Genomic DNA, 27,207 nt, shown 5'->3' with positions numbered 1-27,207 from the left:
AAATCCATCATTTCCAACGGATTTAGCACCTTTTGGTTGCAAGCTCTTCATGATATATCGTCTATTACATATACACACATATTTGTATATATATATATATATATATATATATATGTATATATATATATATATATATATATATATATATATATATATATATATATATCCATCGATATAAAAGTTAAATGAGAACGGTAGGAAACATTTAAGGAAGATCGCTGGACTGTCATTAATTGCACGTATCCCCTCAATGTCATCTCGGCTTGCTGCACTGGTAAGTTGAAGGGGAATTCCGAACCAGTCAACAACTGATCTGTAAAGAGATAGTAAAATTTTACAAGAACAATATGATGAAAATTTGATGGGGGATTGCATAAAGATTATGAAACATGAATCGGTTGACACTTGCTCTTTTTTATTTTGCCGAAAACTTCTCGTGTAGCTGAAATGAATAGATTATAAAAATAAGTGAGCTGATCATGGTATAATCTCGAAATTTTTAATTAATTGTGAACAAAAAAGAAGATACTGAGGCAAATTTAATTTTCCGTCAATGAAAGTATAAAATTCTTTCTGGCTGAATAACTTCAAAATAATGATCAGTCAGATGAATAAAGATTTGAGGCAGGATTTAACTGTTTTTGAGCAAACACACTGGATGGTATTCCCGCTAATAGCAGCTTGTGCATGGGAAACAAATACGCGAAATATCTTTCGCTATCTCCATGAAATGTGAAAGGAGCTGATTGCGTCTAGTGATGAAGTTTCATTTAACAATATGTGAAATGTCATGTGAATTCATCTAAATTGTGACTGACAAGCTGATTGAAAAGGACTTGTATACACAAGTGTATACACAAGCAAACAAAGAAACCGATAAACCTTTGTACTTATCAAGAGATGATGGTAAATAAAAAACGTGCGCATTACAATTCCATGCAATGCACCGTGTTTCATTAATACTTCAGATTACTGTGCCTTTCTGTATACATGGCAATGTATGATTATATCAGTAATATTGTGAAAGGATTGATAAATGTTCTCTGCCCCAATGATGTCAGGAGTAGGCCTGTTTGTGTTTTTTGTTATATGCTTCTTTGATGATAGATCAATGTAAGTGTATGGGTTCCATGACATTCGCCCCTGCGACAATTGCTCCCATGTTATATCTGCACGCTCAGCCAAACATTCTACCCACAAACGTAATTCTAACTTTATTCCTGATCCTAAGGCTGGATTCACATAGAAGTATACTATTTGGGTATACGGCGCACGTTTTCGAGGACACGCGATTAGCTTGAATCGAACAATAGGGTTTCCTAATATCGGGTAACATAAGAGGGCACTATTCGAAAACGCCATAGTTGCGTATAGTATAGTATATTATAGTATAGAGGGAATCGTGCTTGTTCGATTTTCATGCGGCGTATACTATCCCGTTCGGGTGCAGCAGCTGGTGTTCTGAATGTATGCCTTAGTATAGATAAGGTAAGTTACAAATTATAGTATTCTTGGTACTCATTTTTAATCATTATTATTAAAATAATTTGAAAATAATTTGGAAATAGATTCAATTCAAGAAAATATTGTTTATATAATTATTTCTTTATTATTTCACTTTTGCCATAAATTCACAGAGCTGGGATGGGGGAGTAGAATTAAGCTACCCACCCACACCCCCCCCCCCCCCACTATGAAAAAAAAAATGACGTCATCTAGAGGGGGTCCGGGAGGCCGTCTACGTACAATGTAAACTCCGTAAACTCCGTAAACCCCTCCCTTTAAGGATGGGGGACTCACCACAACCTCTCAAGGGTGTACAGCTCTGTCATCCGGAGATTTCCTTGACGACTGAATCCGAACAATAACGTCGGTAATGCGTCTGTGTCGATTGGCAACCACACCTTGCCATTTGAAAAAAAAAAACAAATTTCATATATTTTATATTCTATATGACAAGCATAAAAACGAAATGCAACATTTTATCATGGTGAATGGTATATCATTGAAACAAAAAGAAAGTATCAAATTTCTCATAATATATCTAAATAGAATAAGAAATGGAACACGCATATGCAATATATGTATCTGATAAAGTGTATTGTAACGTTGGTATACTCCATTAGCAATGATTAATCCACGGGGGAGTGGGGGTTCTACACTGGCCCACGGACTACATAAGCTTAAGTAGAATGTCCCTAAGCCTTGCTAAGGACATAGTTTTATATATATTTCCTTGATATTATCGTACTGTTCATATTGCACATTGTATGAGCAACTTAAAAAAGTCATATTGATAGTATATCACTTCTGAAAAAAAAACAACAACAACAAAGCAGTACGATATGCACCAACTCAAATTATCGATACCATTCAGATCCTTTATTCGCAGAAATGAAAAGAGTCAAGTTAAATGAGACCATTTTTTTTTTTTTTTTTTTTTTGCAAAACTCACTCTTTATGTTTCGGTTACATAATGGTCAGTTGTCATCCTCTTTTTTCTCATTATTACAATTAAGAAGGATATACATTCTTATCTCGCAAGACAAATTTCATGATTATAATCCTAAAACGGTGATGCTCTCAAGTCTATCAAACACACTGGGACCGATGTTTGGAACTTTCCACCTTCTAAAAGTCGAAGTTTAAAGTCCATGTACTCTTTTAGGAAAACTTTAATGTTGTTCCTTGATGGATATCAGTTATTTCATTGCCATTGTTAGTGTATTATACATGAAATTCTTTCGTAGAAATAGCGAAGCGTTTAATCTATTAACCCTAACTAGGCCGGGGGGGGGGGGGGGCTCCGAGCCCCCCCCCCCCCCCCCCCGACGTTTCGCGCGATGTATCGCTAACGCGAAAAGCTAGCGCCGCGACGTTTCATGATTTTTTTCTTTCGAGTCTCCCGCATCTTTTGACACCAAATTTGCAATGATGCCCGGGCGCGCGGTTCCGAAGTTGCGCATAAATATGTACATGCATGTCAGACCAAAAATTGCTCAAAAACGTGAATTCGTGTACAATTTCAAGGCAAACTGTGCTTGCAGGCAAATTTCATAAAAGCATGATTATTTTGGGGTTTTAATGATTAAAATCAATTAATAACATACTTTTTTTTTGTTCGGAACAATGTCGCGGACAAGTTTCATCGAAAAAAACAATGAAAAACATAAAGTCGAAAAAACAATGAAATACATAAGAAATTCAAAAAACAATAAAATACTTAGGAAATTTTTCAGATGGCACAATTTTTTTCTCTTATATTTGCTCAGGACACTAAAAATATTATTTACACAAAAAACGTGCCCATTTTGAGCTTTATTTAGTGATTTATACCATATTGTTTGATTTCATGCATCATTATGCATAAATTAGTATAATTAAGCATAAATGATAATTTTTAAAAACATTTAACTTCATGGTGCTTTAGATTACGTCATAGGCAATGTGTGTGCGAATTTTCTGAATAGCCCGGCCTAGTTAGGGTTAATCAATCATGTAACCGTCTATGAATTTTTTACTGCTCACATGTACCTCGGTGAGAAAAACATTTTGTCATGCCTTACTGATCAGCGATCCAGGTGAATCTACTTTGTGTAAACCTTAAAGGGATGGTACAGTATTGGTGGAGATGAGAATTGGGCTTATGATATAACAGGGTATACCATTTTAAGAGGAATTCAAAGTTTATTCGATGAAAATCGGGTTTGGAATAACTGAAACATCCAAAAACAAAGTAAAACAAAGCGATCGTAATAAAGTGTGGGTCCCACACTTTTATACTAGAATCGCTCTTTTTTGGGTATTTCAGCCATTTCAAAACCAGTTTTCATCAAATAAACGTTGAATTCCTCGTAGAATTACATGCTCTTTCATAATAGGTTTCTCATTATCTCACCAACAAATGTTAGAAACCTGAAATTAGTTCTCAACCAAAACTATACGATCCCTTTAATAGTGAAAGCAGACAGACCTCTTCTTTCTCTTTCTCCTTTATACTATCATATCTCTATGCAAGTTATCCCTCCGTCCTATTTTCTTTGGGTATTATATGCCTTATGTGTATTGTGTACGGAGGCTGCATGCAAATCAAGCCTCTAGCCCCACTGCATTATTCATAATTGAGTATATGAATATAAGAACGACCCAAGTCCAATTTTTGGCCAAATTCAGTTTTTCATGGGAAATTGTAGCTTATCCATGGACTCATCTTGTGTGTAAATGATAAATCTTAATTACCCCCGGAAGTGCCTAAAATGAATGAGTTAAATCTTATATCAATGTAAGAATGAAGGACTTGGGTCATTCTTACATTCATATAATAGCGCCCTCTGTCATCCTTCTCCCATCTCTATAGCAGAATATCATGTATATGAATCAAAGAACGACCCAAGTCCACCACACAAAATGGCCTCTCCACAATTAATGTAAATGCTAATTGTCATAATGATATATGTTCTAATTTGTATATACAATGTTACCTTCCCATCACAGTTAAATAGAATATTATTGGACAAATAAAAAAGATATGAAGTTTTTTTTAGTTTACTCGAAATGATCCTCCATGGACTTGGGTCGTTCTTATATTCATATACTCAATTGTATTGCTGATACGTTTTGCTGTAGATTGTGTAAAAGCAATGAAGAAAAAAATATATGCAACAAATATACATATTTTTAAGTATAGTTCCCTAATTGTCAGGAAAAACAAATATTTATATTATAATTGTTCATTTACATTTAATATAAGAAACCATGATGTAGTCTTGACATTGTAGAGAAATTTATTAGGTCAATTCCGCTTCTATCGGGCGAGATATTATCAAAAAAAAAGAAAGATACTTAATTAATTAGATACAGTTATGCCGTCTTACGTCATTATGTTAGGTTCAGGCAAGCTTATCGGACAGTGAGGTTAGGTTTTACTCGATTAATTAAGTTCAAACCGAACATGAAACTTCTACTCTTTTGTTCGTCTGGTTTTAATCAATTGTTTTTATCAATCTATTATCAATTTGGATATTGTTGAAGTAATGATGCTAGGTTTTTGTTTTTTCTTTTGCCATGCATCAAAATGGAACTGCAGCTGAACTAACTGACCTTGGCTTATTATGTAGGCGTGTAGGTAAACAAATACGGGGCTACTACGAAGAAAAGACAAATCAGTGATATTTTCGATGTCAGTCTACACACGACTGTAATGACATGATAGTTACTAGCAGGAGGAAGTGGTAAAGAAAAATCTACAACTGCAATTGTTTTCTTCCATACGAAATAACAAGCAGAGCATCCTCGAGTTCAATAGTTGTGCAAACACGGTGTATAAGATGTTTGCAGTTTAAACCCTATGAGTAGAATAGACTAATCCCAGCTTTCAACTGAGGCAGGTTAATTTACCATCATAACGGTGTGCCCTTTGAACGGGCGTCTTGGGATTGAAACATCATGAGTTGCTTGTTCTTATCACCGTAAAACAAACTGATAAGCTACCACAGAGTGCTATACTGACCGTTGAACCAGGAAATTAAAGTAAAAAAAAACGATCCACCTGGAGTTACATGAGACAGCATAAGAAATGCAGGAATGACAGAGAAGACAATCATTTTCATATGTGCGTGATCCTTTTCTTTCGGTCGCATGGAGTAATTCTTACTGCGGAGAAATTACAGTATTCCGGGCAAAACGTGGAGTCATTGAATGGGTCACAAGAATGGAACTACGATCCCGAATATTAGCGCTTCGATGTGCAATCATCATCGGCATGAACGTGGCAGTTTGCGGTAAGTTTTGTGATGTTAATTTGGCGCAGTACGCTGGGGATAGCGTAATATCAAATTTTCACGTTGACACGTTTTGTGAGGATGGATTGCAGCTAGAGGCAACGAGTGTCAAAATCGCACAAGAAGAGCGAATCAAAACGAAAGCAACGGTATATTGAAATACATCATGTCTATGTCCAATGCTTGTGCGTATTTTTTTTTTAATGATAGAATAGCACCATTTTGGATACTACGTGTAATGAGATTTAGAGAAACAGGATAAATCTACATGAATTATGCATATAAGACGCAATGAGGTATTGCCTATGGTCTGCGGGAAGAATTTCTATTTATCCAGTCGATCATGCACTTGTCCTCAACATAATATGTGTTATCCAAATTCATAAAGATATTGTATGGCTTCTTATATAAATTGCGATACGTTACAGCACATGTGTAATATAATTTACCTAACTTCCACATTGACACAGATGAAGACATTACACAACCTATCTGAAGTCCAAACAGTCGAAATTTGCTGAGCTATACGACGAGCTCTGTGAGAAGGGCAATGAAATGAATAAATTCTTGTCGGGACTAAATCATAACTGTCCTGATATCCTGAATGTGCACGGGATTGTTGTTCATATCGAATTTCATGAGGATGACTCCATCATTGGTCCTCATTACGAGAGCCTCATTTTTATTTAATTTCTGACTTTTAGCGTATAATGACTCACATTTTTTTTTTAATGATTATACAAGTAGTTATCTTAATCCGGATATGCTATCACAGGAATAGGAGGAAACTTGACCATCTGAAAACATTTTTGATAATGCATGGGTAACCCCATGGGTGTGTCTTTTTTGTTAACCTAAACAACTAAATGTTGCTCCAAAGTCACGTGGGATTCGCGGCGAACGAAGATGGACAGACAAAATATCATTTACTGAGTATTAGAGACGACGAAGAATTGCTTCAAGCAGAACATCGAATGGAAGATACAGGATTAGTATCAGATTCAGCGTCGCGTCCGTAAATATCCACTCTTGATAACAACAATAATAATTATAATAGTTGCATTCATAAGGTGCTTCATACTGGCGTTTCTAAGCGCACTGGTGCTATTCATACAGAAGGCTAGAAAACACAATAACATGAACAAAACCAACATATTTAACAATAACATAAGAAGAAGAAGAAGAAGAAAATACATATGATACAGTGATACAATGATAAATAACTGGCTATGTGCGCCTCCATATCTTGGTGATATCAATAACTAGATTGACTTTCATTTTATCATTATGCAAAGGTTGGACAAAGCTTAATAAATACCCTAATGGACTTTTATTGCATGAAATATTCATATAATATCATTAGAACAGTGTTACACGGATGAGCATAGCTAAAGGTGGATATCATACCGGTAGATATTTATTTCTAGATGCAAGGGACACTTTTGGAGATATCTATAGCTATATACGATGGTTTGCACAAGGTCTGTAAAATGTGGCAGGGATTCAAATAACAAAAATCACTTACAAAATATGGAATCATCATGTCCGTCACATTTTCTGTCTCAGATGTGACTTATCTTCCTGTTGTCTAATCTGTGTAATTACAGTAAAAGTAATGACTGTCTAATTCTATATCCACGAACTCCCCACCAATATGTTAAACATGTCCCTCTCTATTAATAAACTCACCTATTCATAGTTATCCAATTCAACCAGAACCTTTATAAACGTGCACTTTACTAAATCGAAGAACAGCTCTTGCCCACCAATCCATACGACATGCTGGTCCTCACATCTGGAATTCTCTTTCTCGTGAAATACTACCGTGCCAAACAAAACAAAACAAAACAAAATTTTGTTTTGCGTTCATCAAGTTGACATATCAACGAGTCTTCCCATGTTATGTTACCAGAGTTATCACTTTTGTATACCTTTAACCATCATGATATCCCTCTTCATTCTTATTTTCCTCTCGATCTTTCTTCATTCCTCTCTCGTTCTCTTATATCCCTAACTATTTTTAACTTCTTTGTGTAACGTATATGTACATAATTTTGTGTACGTTATACCTACTGTACGTTCCAGACAAGCTTTTCATAGCTAATGACGATCCACACAAAGTATGTATGACATAATTCCATGTACAAACTATGCACATTTTTGCGTGATATGATACAATTATGTTTAAGCACTTGGTGAATAAATCAAATGAAATCAAAATAGGGAAAAATTACGTAGCTTATTTCTACTTAAATTCTAAAAAGTAAGTCATACTTTTCAGGCTTTTTTCGTCGGAATGTTCCAACATCCTCGCTATGATGTTTTTTCTGCATACTTTCAAGAAGATATTCACTAGTATGTTTTTACCTATTTTATACCTTTTTATATTTCCGATCTCTGTCCCCCCCCCCCCTTTGCTCCTTTCTACTGGGGAAGATAACATACGGATTATAATGAACAATAATCATAAATCACCAAATTTCACCATTCTTCATTACCGTAACGTCATGTAGCCTATAAGCATAAGCTATTACTGTTCTGTTATCGTAATCACTAAGTTTGTGGGATCTTTTATTGATATAAAATTAGCCTTGATTCTTTGTTCCCATTTCTTGCTAACCCCTGGTTTATATACATCAATCCCCCCCCCCCCCAAATAAAAAAAGATATAATCAGCAAATTTAATTTGTCTACAGGAACATTCAACATGAAAGTATCGCCACAATTCATACAGTCCATGAGTCATACGGCCTACTAGTCATAAAGCTCGAGGTTCGAGACTAAGAAAACAAGGCCTGATATACGAGACCGACACATAGGCCTTGAGTTGTAATGTCGAACTCATGTGCTGTTTTCACCCAATGTCGAACTCGTGGTCTGAATGACTTGTGGGCTGTAAGACTCATGGACCTTTTTTTTTTCCAATGTCGAACTCGTGAGTTGTATGACTCGTGGGTGTCTGTTTGGTGGGATTACCTCGTTTTTGCGAGTTGTAAATGGCAAAATAGGGCTTCACTGTCTATTAAGAGACGTGAAAGGGAGACAACTCAGAATACAGAATAAAGAATTCACTGAATGCAGAAAGTTTACTAGAACACAGCCCTCAATTTTAAACAAATTTGTACAGACCGTTCAAAAGATAATAATAATATTGACAGTGCTGGTGTTCAAAGACGTAATTTATTGTATATATTTGGGGATATTCTAGAACCAAAACCTGATCTCGTATAGATTTATGTCTTTCATGAACCTTTGTTACATATGACAGGGAACAACATGTATGCAAGTTTATCATAGGGGAAATTTTGGAACGATACCCTGATTTCGTATAAACATTTTGTCTTACATGAACTTTTGTTTCTTCTAACAGGGAACATACTGGACATGACATGTGTCAATTTCAACCCAACCTTTGATCCCAGTCAGCCCGCTTCATTTGCTGCTATTCTGAGCGGTGCTGACATGACAAGTACACTGACCTTTCAGAGGTCAATAGACTTGACCTCGGGGTCAGATGTGACAAGCTGGTGTTCTTACGATGATGACGTCTCCTCGTGTCAGTTACCATCGGGTTCAAATATCCAAAGCTACCTCACCTCTTCGGCAAAGGTCACCTTACCTGTTGATGCTGGAGACAACTTCGGGGCTTACTCATGTCGAGCTGAACGGTACAATTGGACAACATCCGCTACGACTCTGTTAATGCGTTCGGACGGTAAACTATTCTATCCCTTTGTATTTACGATGGTCAGTTTTCCCTCCTATCATCGGTGGGCAACAAAAAGGACAAAATGTCCTGTAGCAACTAAAGATCTCTAGCTTGCAAATTCAGATTGAGTATTTGAGCCCTTAAAGTCCGTGAGTCCTTAAAGTCATCAAAGTCGCCGTAATTTTCGAGAAATTGAATTACAAAAAAAAAACATGTTAGAAGAGCAAAATCATCGTAGATGCTGCTGTTGGGATAAAGCAGGGAAATAGCTCTTTTCTTCTTCTTCTTCTTCTTCTTCTTCTTCTTCTTCTTCTTCTTTTGTAGTGTGTGTGTGGCTATAAAACAAGCCGATATGGACAACAGAAAGGACAGTTTCAAAAGCGTCACAGATGTGATATGATATTCACAGATGTAACTTGAACGTCATAGTGTTTGTCACTGCCTAAGGGTGCCTACATATCATGATTCCTTCAGTGAATGATATATTTTGCATTGGATATCACGTACATAGAGACCGTGACGTTTTTACTCTTTTTGATTCACAACTGTAATAGGCATTTAAGTAGATGAATGACGTGCATGTAACCAGGGAGGTGAAAAAACGAAACAACACGGGAAGTTCAATTTCATTGAGATCTTCCACTCTAAGTATACTGTTTCAATGAGCCTCTTCTCCTAAGGGTGCCATATTCCTCATTATGTTGAATGATGGAGCAGATCATAATCAAATGTCTTGTTGAAAGCGTACACTTGACCGGGGGAGGGGGGTAATTTTGCTTTTGACTTTTCGTTAGTAAAGTGTAATGACCGGCCTTGTGGCACTTTCGTTTCGCAACCAAGCTCGAGTAAATCAACGTATTTCAAGTTCAAGTTGCTTTATTCCATCTCCAACAAATTGATGATACAATGCATTTCTTGTGTCATTCTTCTCTTTTTTGTGTGTGTAGTTGGAAGGCATGTCGATGTCATAATTTGCCCATAAAATGAAATTGAGAGATTTTTTTATTGTTTTTCCTCCAGTCTTGAATGATTAACTTATTGGGTATCTTCTTGTCCACATATTATTAATGCGCAGCCAATTTCACCCCCGATAAATTGACGGTAACTGCCAGTATTGACGAAGAAGTACGTCTCGTTATGAACGCTGGGACAGGAGCTGGTACAGGCTCACTCGTCTGGATGCTCAACGGTCAAACAGACCTTTCCGCTTCTGTGCAAGCTAACCAACTGAACATCAGCAGGGCAAGCAAATCAATGGCTGGAATACATCACTACTACTACAGCAACATGCCGGAGAGAGGTGGATTCATTAGGCTGATAGTTCGAGGTAAATAGGCATACAATCATACTTTAAAAAGAGAGGAAACGCTGCAGAAGTCACAAAAACCATGATTCCGGTCACAACCCCCAAAATTCCCCCCAAATTCTAATTTTTGGTCGAGCATCAACCAGTGACTGACTAGGCACAACTGATTTCTAGGTTATCGGTTAGTCTCTACGCCAACGTGTCCGCGGCGACCGACCAGTTTTCACCCCCTGGTGAAAAAAAAAAGCAAAAGAAAAAAAAAACACTCTTGGTGTCCGAGGGGCAACCTCCAGGCACCGACCTAATCGAGCGGTCGCTGGCGAGCGATATTAGGGACAAAAATAGTAAAAATAAAATGATAGAAGAAAACGAAGGGACCAGATGAGGAAGAGGAGCCAGGGCACTAAGGAAGAGGTAGGGGAGGGATACAGAGAGGCATGGAAACTTCATCAACATCTCTCCTTGAAAGAAGAAACATGTAGCTGCAAGGTTCTCTTCCCATCTCCCTGATCTGACATTTTCAGGTAGCCCACACAGAATAGGACTCGGCTATCAACATGGGGGACAGGGAAGACACTGACAACTACTCTGGAGCTGATGAGATGAAAGCTAGAAATTTAGGGTTGTTATGTAGACATAGTAACGTATTGTTATTCAAAATTTAGTTTAGCCTATTGAATGAAATTGTAATTTATGAAAAAAGTCGCTGAGAATAAAATTATAACATAAACTTAGGAATAAAAATACAGTAAAAATAAAGGAATGATTACATTCTTTTCATCTTTGGATTTCCTCCTTTCATTTAATTTTCTAATTTCTACCTGTTATTTATCCTTGGTTTCAAATAGCTGAGGTGTAATTAAATCATTTTCTTTTAGTTTTGATTTCATTAATCAATCTATAATTAAGCTTCTACACTCAGCAAAAAAATAAACATATTTCAAGTTCACATTCCTCATAGAATGTATGGCTTAAAGGTAATGTTTTGTATATCATCTTAAAGGTTATTTGATTGACAATCATTAATAAGGGAAATTGTATGCATGAGTGAACAAATTAGATTCTTTCTTCTACAAAACAGGCAAAAATTCACCTAAGAAACACAAATAACATCCTCCCCCCCCCAAAAAAAAAAACACAACAACAACAACAAAAACTATGATCTCGTCAATGTCATTGTAACCATCAAACGTAAATAAAGGCTAAAAGATGATTTAGGAAAAGTGAAGAATCCTCCGTCAAATTTCATTTCAAATAAAATTAAAGACGAAGCAACATCAACAAAAATGGTGGAAATTTCAAATGTTACTGCAAATAAAGATAATTGAAAATTTGGTCCTTGAAGTTCTCTTCTGAATTCTTAGATCCTGAATTAAAAGAATGGAATGAAAAACAAAAGAATCTGTCTATCATTTGAGTTTGTGTTGACAGAAAATTCCTATTTCCTCCATTTAGTATCCCTCTTAGTTTTTGTTTGAGGTCATAAAGAGGTACAATGGAACGAAAAATTATTTTTGCCATGTCATTCATGTCTGTAATTCTTTTAGATTAGCCTTTTGTCATCATTGCTGTCTTGAATGGTATTTTCAAAGAAATGAAAAATGTAGATTTTCTGCAAATTTTACTTGTGTACGTGGGAGGACAAAAACGAATATGTACACTCATGTGTAAAGTTTGCCTTTGTACCCTACCAGGGTGACAGCCAATTAAATTACCTTTAGAATGGCATAATATGCTACAATGATTTTTATCAAAGTCTAATACGGGAAATATGAACTTCAAAAGGTCTTTGCTTTTTTGTTGGATGAATATAGCACATACAACAAACCAATGTTCCATATTATGCGCTTTACAATGTCTCTTACCATTTTACAATGTTATCACAAAAGCATATTTGGCAAATGACACTAAACAAAATAAAACAAAAATTGATGCAACCTTACAACACAAAAAACAATCTGTACGCATTAACATACCTACCCTAACTTACAAAAAAAGAAGAAAACGTTTTCTTTACAAATTATAAAGCTTTATGGCAAATTGAATTCCATTTTGAGAATAATGAGGTTGAAGGAAATTAATTTGCATAGAGGCTTTCATGTATTCCTGTTTTCACAAAAGTACTGGGCTTGAGAACCTCGCTGTCGTGGTCGTTGAGGTAGAATTAAGAGTATCGTAGACCTTGTTGTGCTGTCAGATAGAAAGCAAAAGCGTTGTTGTTTATGATCCAGTCACATAGGTATATACCCAGGTAGATCGTAAGAAATTTGAGGCACAGAGCTGCCGCCGCGCCGCCGCGGCGCACCGGTTCGCCTATGGGACATCTGCAGATGACCTATCTATCGCCGGTCGGTTGCCGAGTGATTTCGACAAAAACAAAAAAAAAAGCCGGTGGACGGCAGGAAATCGTCCAGTTTCCGGTGGGAAATTGCTCGATGACTGCTGGAACTCGCAAAATGCCTAAAATTGACCGGTAGCCGACGGAAAATTGACAGGTAATCGCTTGGCAGTCGCTGGGGTTTTGCAGCCTGCTTGACGGTGCCAAAATGTTAGCGGCGACCGAGCAAGCGACAAATCGGTCTTTCGCTGCACTGAGTCTTCTAGCGATTCCTGTTTCTTCTAATATGCATATCATTATGACACTGAGGAAAGTGACGTAATGAACACTATTACCAGTGTTTGTCTATTCCGAACAAAGGTTCACTCATATCTGGTGCTACATCGTAACTGATACCATGAAAGAATGAATTAAATTTCCATATATTAGCTTCCCTGTTTACACAAAAAGAGATTTACATGGGATCACATTGGTTATCTTTATTCTCCTTTTCATACTCTAAAAGCTACAATACCAATACAATCTCAATGGCTTTTTTATTGGGATTTCGAAGAAAAACGCTATTATAGAAAATAGAATTCCCAGCAGCTGCAATCATGTGATTTATGAGAGAAAATGTAACTGAAAATAATATCGTCATGAAGAAAATGGATATGGAATGTTACTTTTGACTTTATGGTGTCCTCTTTAAAACTGTTATCGTATTTATTTTCTAAAACCAGGATGTCTCGATAACCTTTGGGGGCCCATTTGTCAATATACCTGCCCGACGTGCTACAATGGAGGCATCTGTGACGACACTAGCGGGCGCTGTGTTTGTCCTCCAGGATTTATGGGCGATCATTGTGAAACGGGTAAGTGTATTATGTCTTTGAACACTAATATGCGCATCCATCTTTTATTTTTATTTGAGACGGATATACATGTATCCGTCCCCTCGGATTCTCAACGGCTTTCCAAAGGAGCCCTGTGTACAGTTACATGAAAAACCCCTGGACTACAATAGCCTTCATACAATTCACATACCGGTACACGTATAACAAACCTACAAAAAAGATGTGAGACTGACATATACTGAAATCGGTATAGACGAAGTGAATCATTCAAGAAAACTATATGAAGAGTTTGTTTGCAAAAACCGATAAGTCCATATTTGCGAAATGGAGATATTTGCGATTGAAGGTCAAGAAAAATAAAGAGAATAATAAGAAAATTTTTGCTTCTTTTCACTATAACTTCAAGAATGTACCTTTATTTGTAGTGACCAATATATCATTCAAAAGGTATCATTTTTTTTTGTCCTTTATGACAGAGACCGTACTTCAAAATCTTCAAAAATGGACTTATCGGTTTTTGCAAACAAATTCTTCATATATCCCGTACCAGTCAATATCTGTATAATCTATATATAATATATATATATATATATATATATATATATATGAGATTGAAACCTAAAATGGCATTAAAACGCTTTATCCTGGCGAGGAAAGCGCATGTTTTTGAAACAAGACAAAAGACAAACAAACAAACAAACATGCGCTTTCCTCGCCAGGATAAAGCGTTTTAATGCCATTTTAGGTTTTAATCTCATATATATATATATATATATATATATATATATATATGATATAGATTAAACAGATATTGACTGGTACGGGATGGAATATAACATTCTTTGGACCGGCAGGGAGTTATATTTTCCCAAGGGATTACTAGTATTATTTTGATCACGAGGGATAATATAACTCCCTAGCGTTCAAAAGATTGTTACATTCCACCCCCTATCAGTCGATATCTGTTACATTAGATGGCCTTGCCCTTGATTACGCTTTACAGAAGAGCCTACACCTATACACGACGCATAACCGTTTAGTATACGCTCATAATAGCCCGACCAGACACTGTGTGCACTCTGTCGCGATTTTGTACAGCGGCAACTGGGCTGTGTAGCACGTAACAGTAAGTTAGGCTCATGTCCTCTAACGACAGTAGGTCCTAGGCCCTACTCTTGATATGCTCAAGTCTAGTAACGACGCGACGCTTTATAGTTAAATTAGGCTCAGAGGTCCTAAAGATCAGCAGATGTTCTACACTAGGGCCTAACGTCAATGCAGGCCTAACGTTACACTGACAATGAATGAATTGCCCTCGTTCTATTAAAGAACTGAACTGAACAAAATGTCTCTAGACTATTAACTCGCTTGTTTTAGGACATGTTTAGTGGAGTTAGAATCCCTATCCTCCATAATCTTATCGAGCTCGTCGTCGTCTATTATAGACAAAACGGGGTTCCATTTTGAAGTGTGAATCCAAACTTCGCGGGCCGAATGATACGCGCATACGGAAACGGTACATTGGGTACGGTACCTACGTTATTAGGCCTACCAATAGGCCTACCAATAGGCCTACTCTTTGGTTATTACACTGTAGCCTACGTAACGTTTAGCTTTCCGAATTCTACCCAGGCAGGCCTCCTAGCGCATAACGCTACTCCGCGCCGCGCCGTGCCGTCTACTCTCTCACGTACTGGCAGTATCGTGGGAGGCCGGATGGGGGGAGGAGGGGAGGGGATGGGTGGAAACAGATTATATCGTTCCAGACTGCAGTTATCGATAGTAATCTTTTGCTCCTCCCGGTTACCGATGTGGTCCCGCACCCTTATATTGGTGTAACTGTTCATATTTCAACCGTAAGAGGGCGACACACATGAAAAAAATATATTCATTTGACCAGGTGGTCAATATAACGAGCTGGGAAAATACAACATTTGCGATCTTCGCAAATACTATCATGTGACGAACTCTCGACCAATCACATACCAGAAACTGTCTAAGCCATCTAATATAGATGGATATTAAAGTCTGTCTAGCTGTTGAAAACATATAAAACGCTCCCTTAACCAACTGTTTGTAGAGAGTGATTTATGCATTCGACGGATGTCTTGAGCCCAGAGACATAGACGACTGTGGGCGCAATAATGATAATGTCACAGGTGTAGGGCTATGTGTAATGGAAATTGTTGAAATTGTAGAAATTAGCTATAATGCGTATCATATTTGTACGTTGATTTTCTTGATTAAAAATGTAAATGTGACCGTATGTCACAAAACAAACAAAAAGTCGCACGCACTGATTATGTGTGAGAGCTGAATATAGGTGAAACAGGTCAACCTAGCCAGTCTTGACCTTTTCATATTTTCTGAAAGCGTAAGTCTTCTTCTCATTATAATGAAATTTGGGATCATAAAACAAAATGAAAATTGTTTTTTAGCAGTTTTTCTCGAACCCGTTTTGATATAATAGTGTGATTAGGTGTTACTCGAAGAGTCCTCTTTTCTTAAAAACCCTGTCCATGCTCATCACTTTGAACTCCAATAACTTTAGAAAGGATGACGCCACTGCTTTGAAAGTTGGATTTGATCATGAAAAGAATGTGTTGATAAAGCAGGCATAAATTCAGCTTAATCTGATAATCCCTTCATTGTTGTTGCTCTGGTGGTTATCATCCTGTTATTAGTTGCATTCATCGCACAGCTAGCGCGGTTTGCTAAAGATTAAGCGCTTGAATAGACCCTGTTCTTTAGAGCCTCTTTTCTCAGTTCACATTATCCAGAGTGTATATTTTCTTTCCAAGGAGAGTCCATTGGATTGAGTTATAATACCATTGTAAAGCTTCGAGTCTGTTCTTTTAGAATCTGACCTTAACTAAAAAGTTATGTCTGGCGACTTTTTGTTGGTTTTGTGGTGCAGGGTCACAACAGAGAATAAATAAATCAAATTAAATCAGATCAAACCTCTCCCGAAATAGCATTACATACCAAAGAATTAGAACAAAAGATTTATCAACCTTTTGTCATATGAGTTTCACTGAAGTTCCCTGCGACTATGAACATATACATGTATCAATCTCCAGTTCCCATGAACCTGTTTTCTTTGTACTCGGCATCTGGGAGCCTACACCATGCAAGGCAGCTGGTTTTGCGCCTCATGTGGGCAGTGCGTATACTTTGATAATGCGTGTCTGACGTGCTGCTTCCAAATCAATGCAACATTTTGTACATATCGCAAATTATTCAAATTCATGAAATTCTTCCGTCGAGATATTAACGTTGATGTAGGGCAATTTGTCAATTTTGTACATCGCAAATTTCTTTTTTAACTTTTGTAAAAAAAATACATATATATATATAAAGAGTGTGTTCTACCAATTGCGAGAAGGCTATCATCTGTCTTATGGTTCAAATTGTATAGTAATGGGCCTTGTTTTCATAAATTAAAGTTTTCCCCACTATGGGAGAACATTTTAAGGGAGGACGCACATAAAATCGAGCACAGCACTAACTATGTGCTCTAAAACTTCGTGACATCTAATACATCGTTGTAAAATATCGATTCAATAACAAATGTAACAACGTGTTTTTTTTTAATTGTTACAAAATGCTACATTTTCATTTGTTAGGGAACATGCAATTTTCTTTTCTCTGTGTGTTTGACAGTAAGTATAGCCAGTTCTTTCCTTCCATCAAGTCACGAATCTATTCTGCCAAGCAAGCATGCAACTTCGGTCATACTGCAACAATTGAAGTCTATGTGAATGATACATGTAGTTTGAATTCACATGCTTATGACCATAATGTGATCATTTCATTCATGACAGCATGTCTGTCCGGCTATGTGGGGAAAAAATGCTCAGTTTCATGCACGGATATGAGCTCCCCTAGCAGCGACTGTCAGAGGGCACTATTCTGCCTTCCAGACCCGTACGGATGCCACTGCGCTGCTGGTTGGTCGGGACTGGACTGCAGTACAGGTAAGAGACAGATCTGTAGTGACTTTCCGCTTTTTTCGGTGCATTTCACTTGGCTTTCGCGTCATGACTATGAATGAAAGAAATTTGTGCATTTTGTCTAATTGGTGACATAACATCTGCTCCTGCGACAATTGCTCCTACACTTTCCCCAGTACTCTGGATTTGGATTAGAATTGTGATAGTTTTTTAGGTTTAGTTTGATGTAAGGATTAGGATTGGGGTCAGGGTCATGTTGTGGGTAGAATTTATGTTTGGTTTATCGTACAAGTAGTTCATGGGAGCAATTGTCGCAGGAGCAGATGTCATGAAACTATCTAATTAGGCCTACTGCCTTATGACTGCCATGTGGGAAAACATTGTTGAAGTTATGTAAACTCATGCTTTTAGAGGTTAAGCAAGTCTGTTTTTAATATAATACTATGTTTTGCTACGGCCAAGTGTTACTTAGACTAAAATAAAGATTACATAGATAATTAAGATTTTAGTTTCTGACCTTGGCGACACTAGTAGTGTATGTTGCACGCCCGCCAGTTTCACTGATATCTCTATACACATGGACTCTGTTATTGATTTTTGTTGAACGCACACATTGATTTGCTGTATTTGCTGAGCTTCAGAAGATGCTACATAGTAATATGAGGTTAATGGAACTTATCAATTTTTTTTTGAATTTGTTTGAAAAAAAAAAATCAGGATGTGCTGCCGGTACGTATGGTGCGGACTGCACCCAGACGTGTCACTGTAGTGCGTCATCCAACCAATGTGACCCAGTAACTGGTTCATGTGACGGTCAAGGAGGTTGTGATACAGGCTGGTATGGTCCCCAGTGTCAAGGTATGAATTCAATTACCTTTCTCCTCTGGGCTCTTCCGGATTGTTTGAACAAACAAAGAAGTCCAGAAATGTTCTTAATGCCATAACAATTAGATATCAACTCAATAATTCCGTAGTAATTTTCTGAGAACGACTGTCCAGCTTCTAATGTACTATTGTGAGAGAAAAAGATTATGCCTAAAACAATAATTAAATGAAGCATCAAATATGGGAGACTAGTTAAGTCCAGCTTGTAATTGCTGCCTATACCACTGCATAAACAAGCAATTTGAATGAAATTAGTACTGTTTTCTAATGATAATGAAGCTGCATATCATTTATGTAATTAGTTCATGAGTATTCAGTTTGAGAGGGAAATCGACTTGTGACCAATCTAGGGACATGTGTATTATGACTATTTCCTGAGAGTTAAAGCCCCCTCACACCTGAGCGAATGTAGGGGGACGAAGGGGGACGAATGGGAAAAACGCACGAAATGCGCGCGAATTCAACGATTTCAAATAAAATTGCCTTCAAATCATCCGATTATAAACTAAAGTCAAATATGATTAACGAACGGTAAGCGAAGGATGAATATGACATGCGAAGGATAGCGATTTTTCGGTTTACTTCTTTGAGTAAATTGCGGCCGAAGGCGAGCGAAGGGTTGATATGACCCGATAACACGAACGAACAATGAGCAATGGTTTGATATGGCGTGCGATTGGAAACGAAGACAAAAGAATATAGATCAGGCGTTCTCGTACGTGTGTGTGCGCTCCTCGGGGAGTATAAAAGCGACCAGGGGGGTTTCATCAAAGAGTTCGTCGGAGGTTTTCACCGACAAATTTGCTATCAGCCAATCAGACGCAAGGATTTCAGTAGCTTTTAACAGTTGTCAGTGTAAATCACTGACAAAAAGTTTCATGAAACACCCCCCAGGTCAGTCCAGATTTCAGTGCGGCCAGAGAAATCATCTACGCAACATTTACATTTAAAGGATGTCAAAGATAAACAGTAAAATCAGCCGGAAGATTCCAGTATTTTTGGCACTGTAAACATTAATGGTTTTTTTCGCAAAAATTGTGCGAGTACGTGGAACACTGTAAAACATCGGTGTTAGATTTACACCATGGGTGTTAAATCTAACACCGATCAAACTTCAATAGAGGACCACACCCACAGGTGTAGAAAATGCACTGTGATGGTGCTGAAAAGTGTTCACCTGACACTTCGTGGTGTTAATTTGACACTGTACCTGGTGTTATTTTGACACTATACTGGTGTTAATTCAAAAATGTCACCACATGGTGTTGATTTGATATTTGTTGGTGTTAATATCAATGGTTTAACACCCGTCCAGCTTCAATAAGAGACCACACCAGCTGGTGTTACTGTGGTGTAAATTTATTTTCACATTTTTCAAAAATCTAGTATTTTAATGTAAAATTCTTGATCGTCTTGTTTAGATTAAAAATCAACAAGAAGTGCAGTTACTAAGAAACTCTTCAAAAACAGTTTTATATTTGGAAATGACACCCGGAGGTGTTAATTTAACACCATAAATGAGCACCGAAAATTTAACACCAGCTCGGTGTTCACTATTTAACACCGGACTTTTTGCAGTGAAGGTAATAGTCATCACGATGACGAGTTGGATAGATATGAAAAGAGTTATTTCTTATGAACATAAGTGCGAAAATGTCAGGAAGCTCATCAATTGAAAATTTATACATAAAAATACCAACATTATAATGAAACAAATTTTTATATAGTTTGTATTTTTTTGCAAGAGATTTTAAAAAGTACAGTTATGAATATTTTATGATAATCAGTGGCACATAAATCTGTAACGCTGGATGCATCTGGAAGGGATATAGGTTAGGGCGGTCCGCGGACTACAGTTATTTAGTTAACTTGCCCAACGCCTGGCAGCCCTGTCAGGTGCATTCAGTGTTACGGTATTTTTATGTTATTGTATTGATTGATTGTTTTGAGCTTTGTAATTGATTATGTATTGCATGTTTTCTGCCAAATAAAATAATAATAATAATAATAATAATAATGATAATAATAATGAAATCAATCAATCAGTTTCAGATTTTTGCTTCTACACAAAAGATCATTTGTGTGAAATAAATATCCAATATTATTAATTATTCTTAAAGCACGTTTTTGAAGAAGAAAAAGGGTATCAAGCAAAAACTGAAATGAATTGCCCCAATTGCTATCATTTTAGCAAAAAAAAAAAATAGATATTGAAACAGTAACAATGGAAGTGAGGTGATACCAAATCTGACGTATCCCTAAATTGACTCGACCTACCCCCTTTCCCCTATTGTATCATACCTACCACCAACATCGCACCAGATAAATTTGTAGTCACTGTCCACTATAGCCAACAGGATTATACTAAAAAGCCCATGTAGTTGCAGCATAGCGAGCCGGACAGAGGAGGCTTTCTGATGGCCACATGCTTGCCATCAATAGCTGCCACACAGTGGGGAAAATTCCACCGCTTGTAGAATCCACCTCCAGCAAGTTGTTTCCATCCATCAGGGGTTGAAGGGGCTGTCATGACTTCATCTGCATACTCGTCACATATGGCCTGACACACTTCCCTGGCCACTACAGATAGGGCGTTTTCAGGCACCCTCCACCCATACTGCATGTCGGAGTACTTGGTGCCAGACACAAGATGACGGAGAGTGGCTGCCAACTTGAGACCTTCTTCCAGCGGCTCCCTGTACCAGGTGTACTGCCTCCTGATTCTTCCTCTGACCCTTTCCAGGATTTCATCGTAGAGTTCAGGGGGCATGCAGAGAAATTTCTTGAAAGTCGAAGGGTCTGCTCTTCGGAGCTCAACCAACAGCTGGTCGTAGATTCCAAAAGCCCTTCTTCTGGCAGGGTTCAGCCACGTCCTTCTCCAGATACGACGTCGTCTGAAGCCTCGTCTCCATCTGAAGCGGCCTCTGATGAACTGGTGTAGGTTCAGCTGCTGATGTATAATATCATTCTGAGCCATTGCCAGCAAATACTGGACTCTGAGGCGGGCTGCATCTTCCATTTTTCTGAAGATACTTTGAAACTTTCAGGTGGAATGTTTATAAAAATATATGAGTTGCGTAGTGAGTGGCTGGTCACATAGAGCAGCTCAGCATTCGCCAATTTTTTTCGTCAGGTCATTCGCTCGTATTCGTATCACTTCGCAATCCATAGTTTGTCATAGTATCTCTTAGACTTGCCTTCGTGTATGCATCGCCTTTCAAATTTAGTAAAAGTCAATCTTAGTTTCCCTTCGCATAGAAGATGGCAAGCGAAAATACGTGTGTCATAGTATCTTCGTTTCTATGCGCAAGTCATATTTAGTCATCGTGTTGCTTCGTTTAGAGTTCTTTCGAGATCGGTCCACCTTGGCAAAAGCGCGATGAGGGACTATGCGTGACAATAGCACACGAACGATAAACGAACGATTACCGCAGACTAAATAAGAGACGCGAATGACAGACGATTTTTCAATTCGTCGGGAAATTTTAAACATGTTCAAAAATCCCGTGCGAATTTGAATAATCGCAACTGTTAGTTCAGAAGGTGTACGAACCCAAACACGAAGGGTAAATATGACTTACTATCAATTACCATTGAAAACGATTTTTCCAAAAATGCCTTTCGCCGGCCATCGCAAATCATATTTCAGGCAATTCGCTCAGGTGTGAGGGGGCCTTTACAAATAAGTTGGACTATTGTTGTGATGGTCGACCCTCTTACCAACCTAGTCCCGTAAGAGGGTCAACATTTTATGGCTGTTATAAAACACCATACTCGTGTAGTATGGCTTAACATATTGATCATTTATGATTGGGGGTTGGACAACTCGACCCTGACAGCTCGACCTGGTCGAGTTGTCCGGGGTTGGGTTTCCGATTGGACAACTCGACCCATATTTACTTGGTACAGATTTTTAAAGAATGAAACTCATTTTTGGCACACAAATGACATCGATTAGTCGAATGATGTATGAAAGAAAGATTTATCAAGATTTAAAAGCAATTCCGTTCTATTTTCTGATGCTGCCAAGCAATATTTCGCAGTATTTACCCTGCTCTGAAAATCTCGGTCACCGAGCTTTTTCTTGTGTAGACAGCGTTTATGGTAAGGTGCATTTTGTTGAGAAATTTCCGTGAAAAAAACAAAAACGAAGGAAGAGGAAGTATTTTAGTGAAAAAAAAATTTCTAGGTCGACTCGCCTTCGCTTGTACTCACCCAGAGTGGCGCTCACACCCATTTCGAGCCGGGAAATGTGCAAACGCCGGGAAATGTGCAAACGTCTTGCCGGAAAATGTGCAAACGACGGGAAATTCAATTCAATTCGATTCAATTCAATTCCATTCATTTTAATCGTCCAATAAAAGATATTACAGAAAATGTGCAAATTTCATCAACGGGAAATTGGTAAACGCGTAGAAGATAGAATTACGTTAATGCTATAAAGACACAAATTGCTAAAATTGTAGGTGTGATTATGACGGATCCAGGGGATTTTCCACAATTTCTGCATGTTCTTGTAAAATCTATGACGGATATTCACCAAATTTGGCAGATAGTATCTTTATGGTGATAAGATCTTAACTCGTTTTAATAGGACGGTTTGCTTTGGCGAGCGAACACCCCACAGACGGACAGGTTTTCCAAAATCGATCCCGAACCCAGGGTTAGTAAGGGGGTGTGACTTTAATACGGTCCCGCTTTACCCAATTATCAAATTGCTGTGTATGCGGTGTAGGAATCCGCTTTCTCATTGGGTGAATAACGACCGCTCATGAATAATAATGTCACTGCCGTTTGATACTGGGTTCGCGCGCGCGGTTTGAACTTCATGTACTGTACGATTGTCAATTTACGCTCCCTCGTCAACTCAAATGAATAAGCCAGTTCGTAGTTCTACTTTGCGCATGAGCAGAAAAAGGTCATCAGTACCCAAACACACGATGGTTTTATTATTCACGGAGATAAGAATCTGTCATATCATGATTATTCATGCAATCCTTTTACATGATCCTTGCCATTACATCCACCTGACTGCTAACCTGGTATTTGGCAATAAGAATATAAACATGTTTTAATACATTCAATACAAAACAAAGAAATGTATGCTTCCCCGAGGGTTATTTGACGGACCATGCAGATCACCTGATCTCGCAATGCAAGACCATTTTTTGTTTAATACGAATTTCATAAATTATTACGCAGGGCAAACTCATCGGTACGCATTATGTTGCTTTGAATATGAGTGAAATGCTTAACCAACTAAGAAAATAGAAAGGTCATTTGTACCAACGTGCACATGAGCTAATTACGAACTGGCTTATAGCACCTTTTATTATTGGACACCATGCCATGGAGAGGGTGTCGCAAATATTTACTACATTATTGTTTCGAATTTACTGATTCACGGAGGCAATCTTTCATGGAAACTGTAATCCGTTGATCACAAGCCTTCAAAGTCTTTCGATGAAAAGCGATCGATCGGAGGATTGTATACAGCCTTGCGTATTTCCATTTACACGACTATAAGACACGGCGAGTAAATTTGGCATTGTCGCGATACCAAAAGCACACGAACCCACTCTTGACTTCCTATTGTTCACAAAATTCCTTACCATAGCTAGTCAAGGAATTTTGGAAAAAGTAGGAAAAGATTATTCATTGTATATAAGATACAACGTTTGAAAAGCTGTGACGCCTGGTTTGTCTCCGCTACTAGTATCCAAGTACAAAGCTTGCATGCCTGTAACAGAGACACGTGGCTTTATTTCAACACTAGGCAAACCATCACCATTATGTAATATTATGAGTAGAATTGGTGGTACCGATTTATCAAAGTCGATTTTCGTAATAGAATAACGTCCACTTGAGTTTGTTTCTTGGTTCAGTTTCAGTAATTCCCATAAAGCTGACAGGAGCCCAAAATATTCAATATTCAAATAAATATAGATTCAAATAGATATTTGCATCTTTCTAGCTTTCTTTGAGACATAATGACGACTAAAACTGCATAATCCACGCTTGCGCGATACCTGCCATCAACAGACGATGAAGTCTGTATAAAGAAGTTTGCTTCCTGAAATGATCCATCGTGACTGCCTACAAATTTCGACCATGCGACTTACGTTTTCATGAGATGCATAAAAAAGATCACCGAGTGAATTTATGAGTTTATTATCGGGGGTTTGATGCTGTCATTTTTCTGAGCGATCTCACGATTCGCTTACAACTTCAGCGTATTGTCGGAAAGATATCTTAACTATTACGCGATGTATCACGGTGATACAAGACATAATATATACAAAAAGTCATCACCAACCGAAATGAGTATCGTTATAACTTATATAGAAAAAAACTAAGAATAAAACACCAGTCCTGTTCAAACCAGTTGACAGAACATGTATGAGCTCTTCCGATGAAAAAGGGGAGTCTACACGATGAGAAGAAAAAAAAGGAGAGAGGAATAAGTTGGCCATCTAAATTTTGTTTGATGGAGGGTAGATAATCCAAACAGACTTTTGCAAACGTAATGTAAAATTATACAAGATGAGGTTTGCCTTTGATAATATCTTTCTTTTCATAATTATATATATATATATATATACATGTATATATGTAATATATACATAATTTATATATAATTTATACATATATATATATGTATATATATATATATATATATATATATATATATATATATGAGATATGAGAAAGGAAGGACAAATCGGTGTGTAGCTTTGACATCATTATTCCTCTTACTGTTCCTCCTTTTTGGAAAAGCGCAAGAGTTGAAAAATTGGTCTCCGCCGGGGATCGAACCCGGGTCTTTGGCATGGAACGCCAACGCCTTAACCGCTCGGCCACGGAGACGTCATAGCGATGAAGGCAGACCCAAGCTTCAATACCCGACGGACCAACCCATTAACTCTTTATGCGCACTTTCCTTTTTTGGGCAGAGAGTTATGAGTAACAACCAGCCGCGTGCCTCAGCTGGATCTGCAATGAGATTCACGTAGCGGTGAATTGGGATAATGTTTTTGCGAAAGAATGTATATATATATATATATATATATATATATATATATATATATTATGGGCATAGTATCTTGGAGAAGTGATCATCACCATAAATGATAATATTCAATCTACACGTTTGTAGATGGGAATAAAGAAGTGGATAGCTGGAAAGGAAAGTGATGAGATGTAATGAGATAAAATTAAGGCGCACTAATCGAGGTAAATGGATTACAAAAGAAGAACAAACGGCATATTTGAGTGTGCAAAATGGTACAACATCACGCACAGATTTTGCAGTCTTTTTCGTGTGTGTACGTTTGTCTTCCAATATCATGGTTACAACTAATTCAAAATCGCCGACAAAAAAGATAGCTCCATGATAATGTTCATTCAGCATGTTCTTCTTTCACTTTTCACTTTATCCTAACACTTCAAAAATGTAGCATTAAACAATTCAAATTAGAATGCACATCGATAATTCAAATTCCTCTCAATGTGAGAAAGCGTTTTTTTTCAAACAGGGTTGAGGTGAGCATTTCCGAGTTCGTCGGAAAAGTTCATTCAATTTAGCAGCAAAAAGGTTGGCCAACCGGCAGCAGATAGAGGAAGCCGACATGACCGTGGAAGAACGGCGAGCACATGCCACACAGGCTTGAAGGTCTGAATCATGATCATTACATCACTTCAGAAAATAAGGAAAAGACAATAATATATGTGCTGAAATAAACGACAATTCTCCCGACATTCTTCAACCTCTCATAACAGAAGGCTAATTCTGCTGAAATAATCCTCTCTTACGCCAAGAGTGTAAATCAATATTTGTTTTATTGTGTATACCAATCATCCTCCGATAAAAGACAGAAAATGGAGTACTATATTCATTCAATAAGCATAATCTTTAAAGGAAACGAGCACTTACTGACTGCAATCGTTTATAAATATGCAAAATGCTGCAATGCGATTTCACGAAGTCTAAAGGAATGAATGCATGTAGATTTACCTAAATGCAGAGATAGACATGTAAAAAATACACAGGCACGAAAAGTGCATATTACTAGCAGCATGGAAACATTTTATTACATCAATATGAGATGGACAAGAACATTTCATGCTTTTATTGGTCGAAATACCCTGCTCCTGAACAAAGTAGAGTGTTCAATTGAAGCGATGGGTTATCACATCTCCGTCTCTCGCAAAATTGAATCACCACTTTGGAAATTTGGAGCGCTTTCTGCAAATTCCATATTCGACTACAAAACGGTCGCGTGTGGCTAAAATCATTGCAACTCAGTGATCGCGAAATCATTTTGACTTGTGAACTTACGAAAGAAAATAAATGAACTGAAACCCCGGACCTCTAAACGTATAAATAATTGGTTACAGTTC

At 37.6% G+C, this 27,207-nt stretch overlaps 1 protein-coding gene and 1 non-coding gene across 2 annotated transcripts in view; one reads left to right on the top strand and one right to left on the bottom strand.

Moving 5' to 3' along the window:
• Positions 1 to 5,567: 5,567 nt before the first annotated feature.
• LOC139719011 (receptor-type tyrosine-protein phosphatase F-like) overlaps positions 5,568 to 27,207 on the top strand; it is a 116,446-nt gene continuing 94,806 nt past the window's right edge. The window contains exons 1-4 of the mRNA XM_071630453.1: positions 5,568 to 5,780; positions 9,151 to 9,495; positions 10,565 to 10,816; positions 18,640 to 18,780. Coding sequence (XP_071486554.1) covers positions 5,711 to 5,780; positions 9,151 to 9,495; positions 10,565 to 10,816; positions 18,640 to 18,780 — 808 coding nt within the window. The 5' untranslated portion in view covers positions 5,568 to 5,710. The remainder of the gene's footprint in view (positions 5,781 to 9,150; positions 9,496 to 10,564; positions 10,817 to 18,639; positions 18,781 to 27,207) is intronic.
• On the bottom strand, positions 25,603 to 25,674 carry Trnag-ucc (transfer RNA glycine (anticodon UCC)). Its single transcript has one exon. It is a non-coding gene; the product is annotated as a tRNA-Gly (tRNA).

This window comes from Diadema antillarum, unplaced genomic scaffold (genome assembly GCF_040938485.1).
Source record: "Diadema antillarum isolate AM-2024a unplaced genomic scaffold, OU_Dant_1.0 scf00000103, whole genome shotgun sequence".
Lineage (NCBI taxonomy): Eukaryota > Metazoa > Echinodermata > Echinoidea > Diadematoida > Diadematidae > Diadema > Diadema antillarum.
The sequence above is the reverse complement of the archived record's forward strand: the minus strand, read 5'-3'. Positions and strand labels throughout refer to the sequence as shown.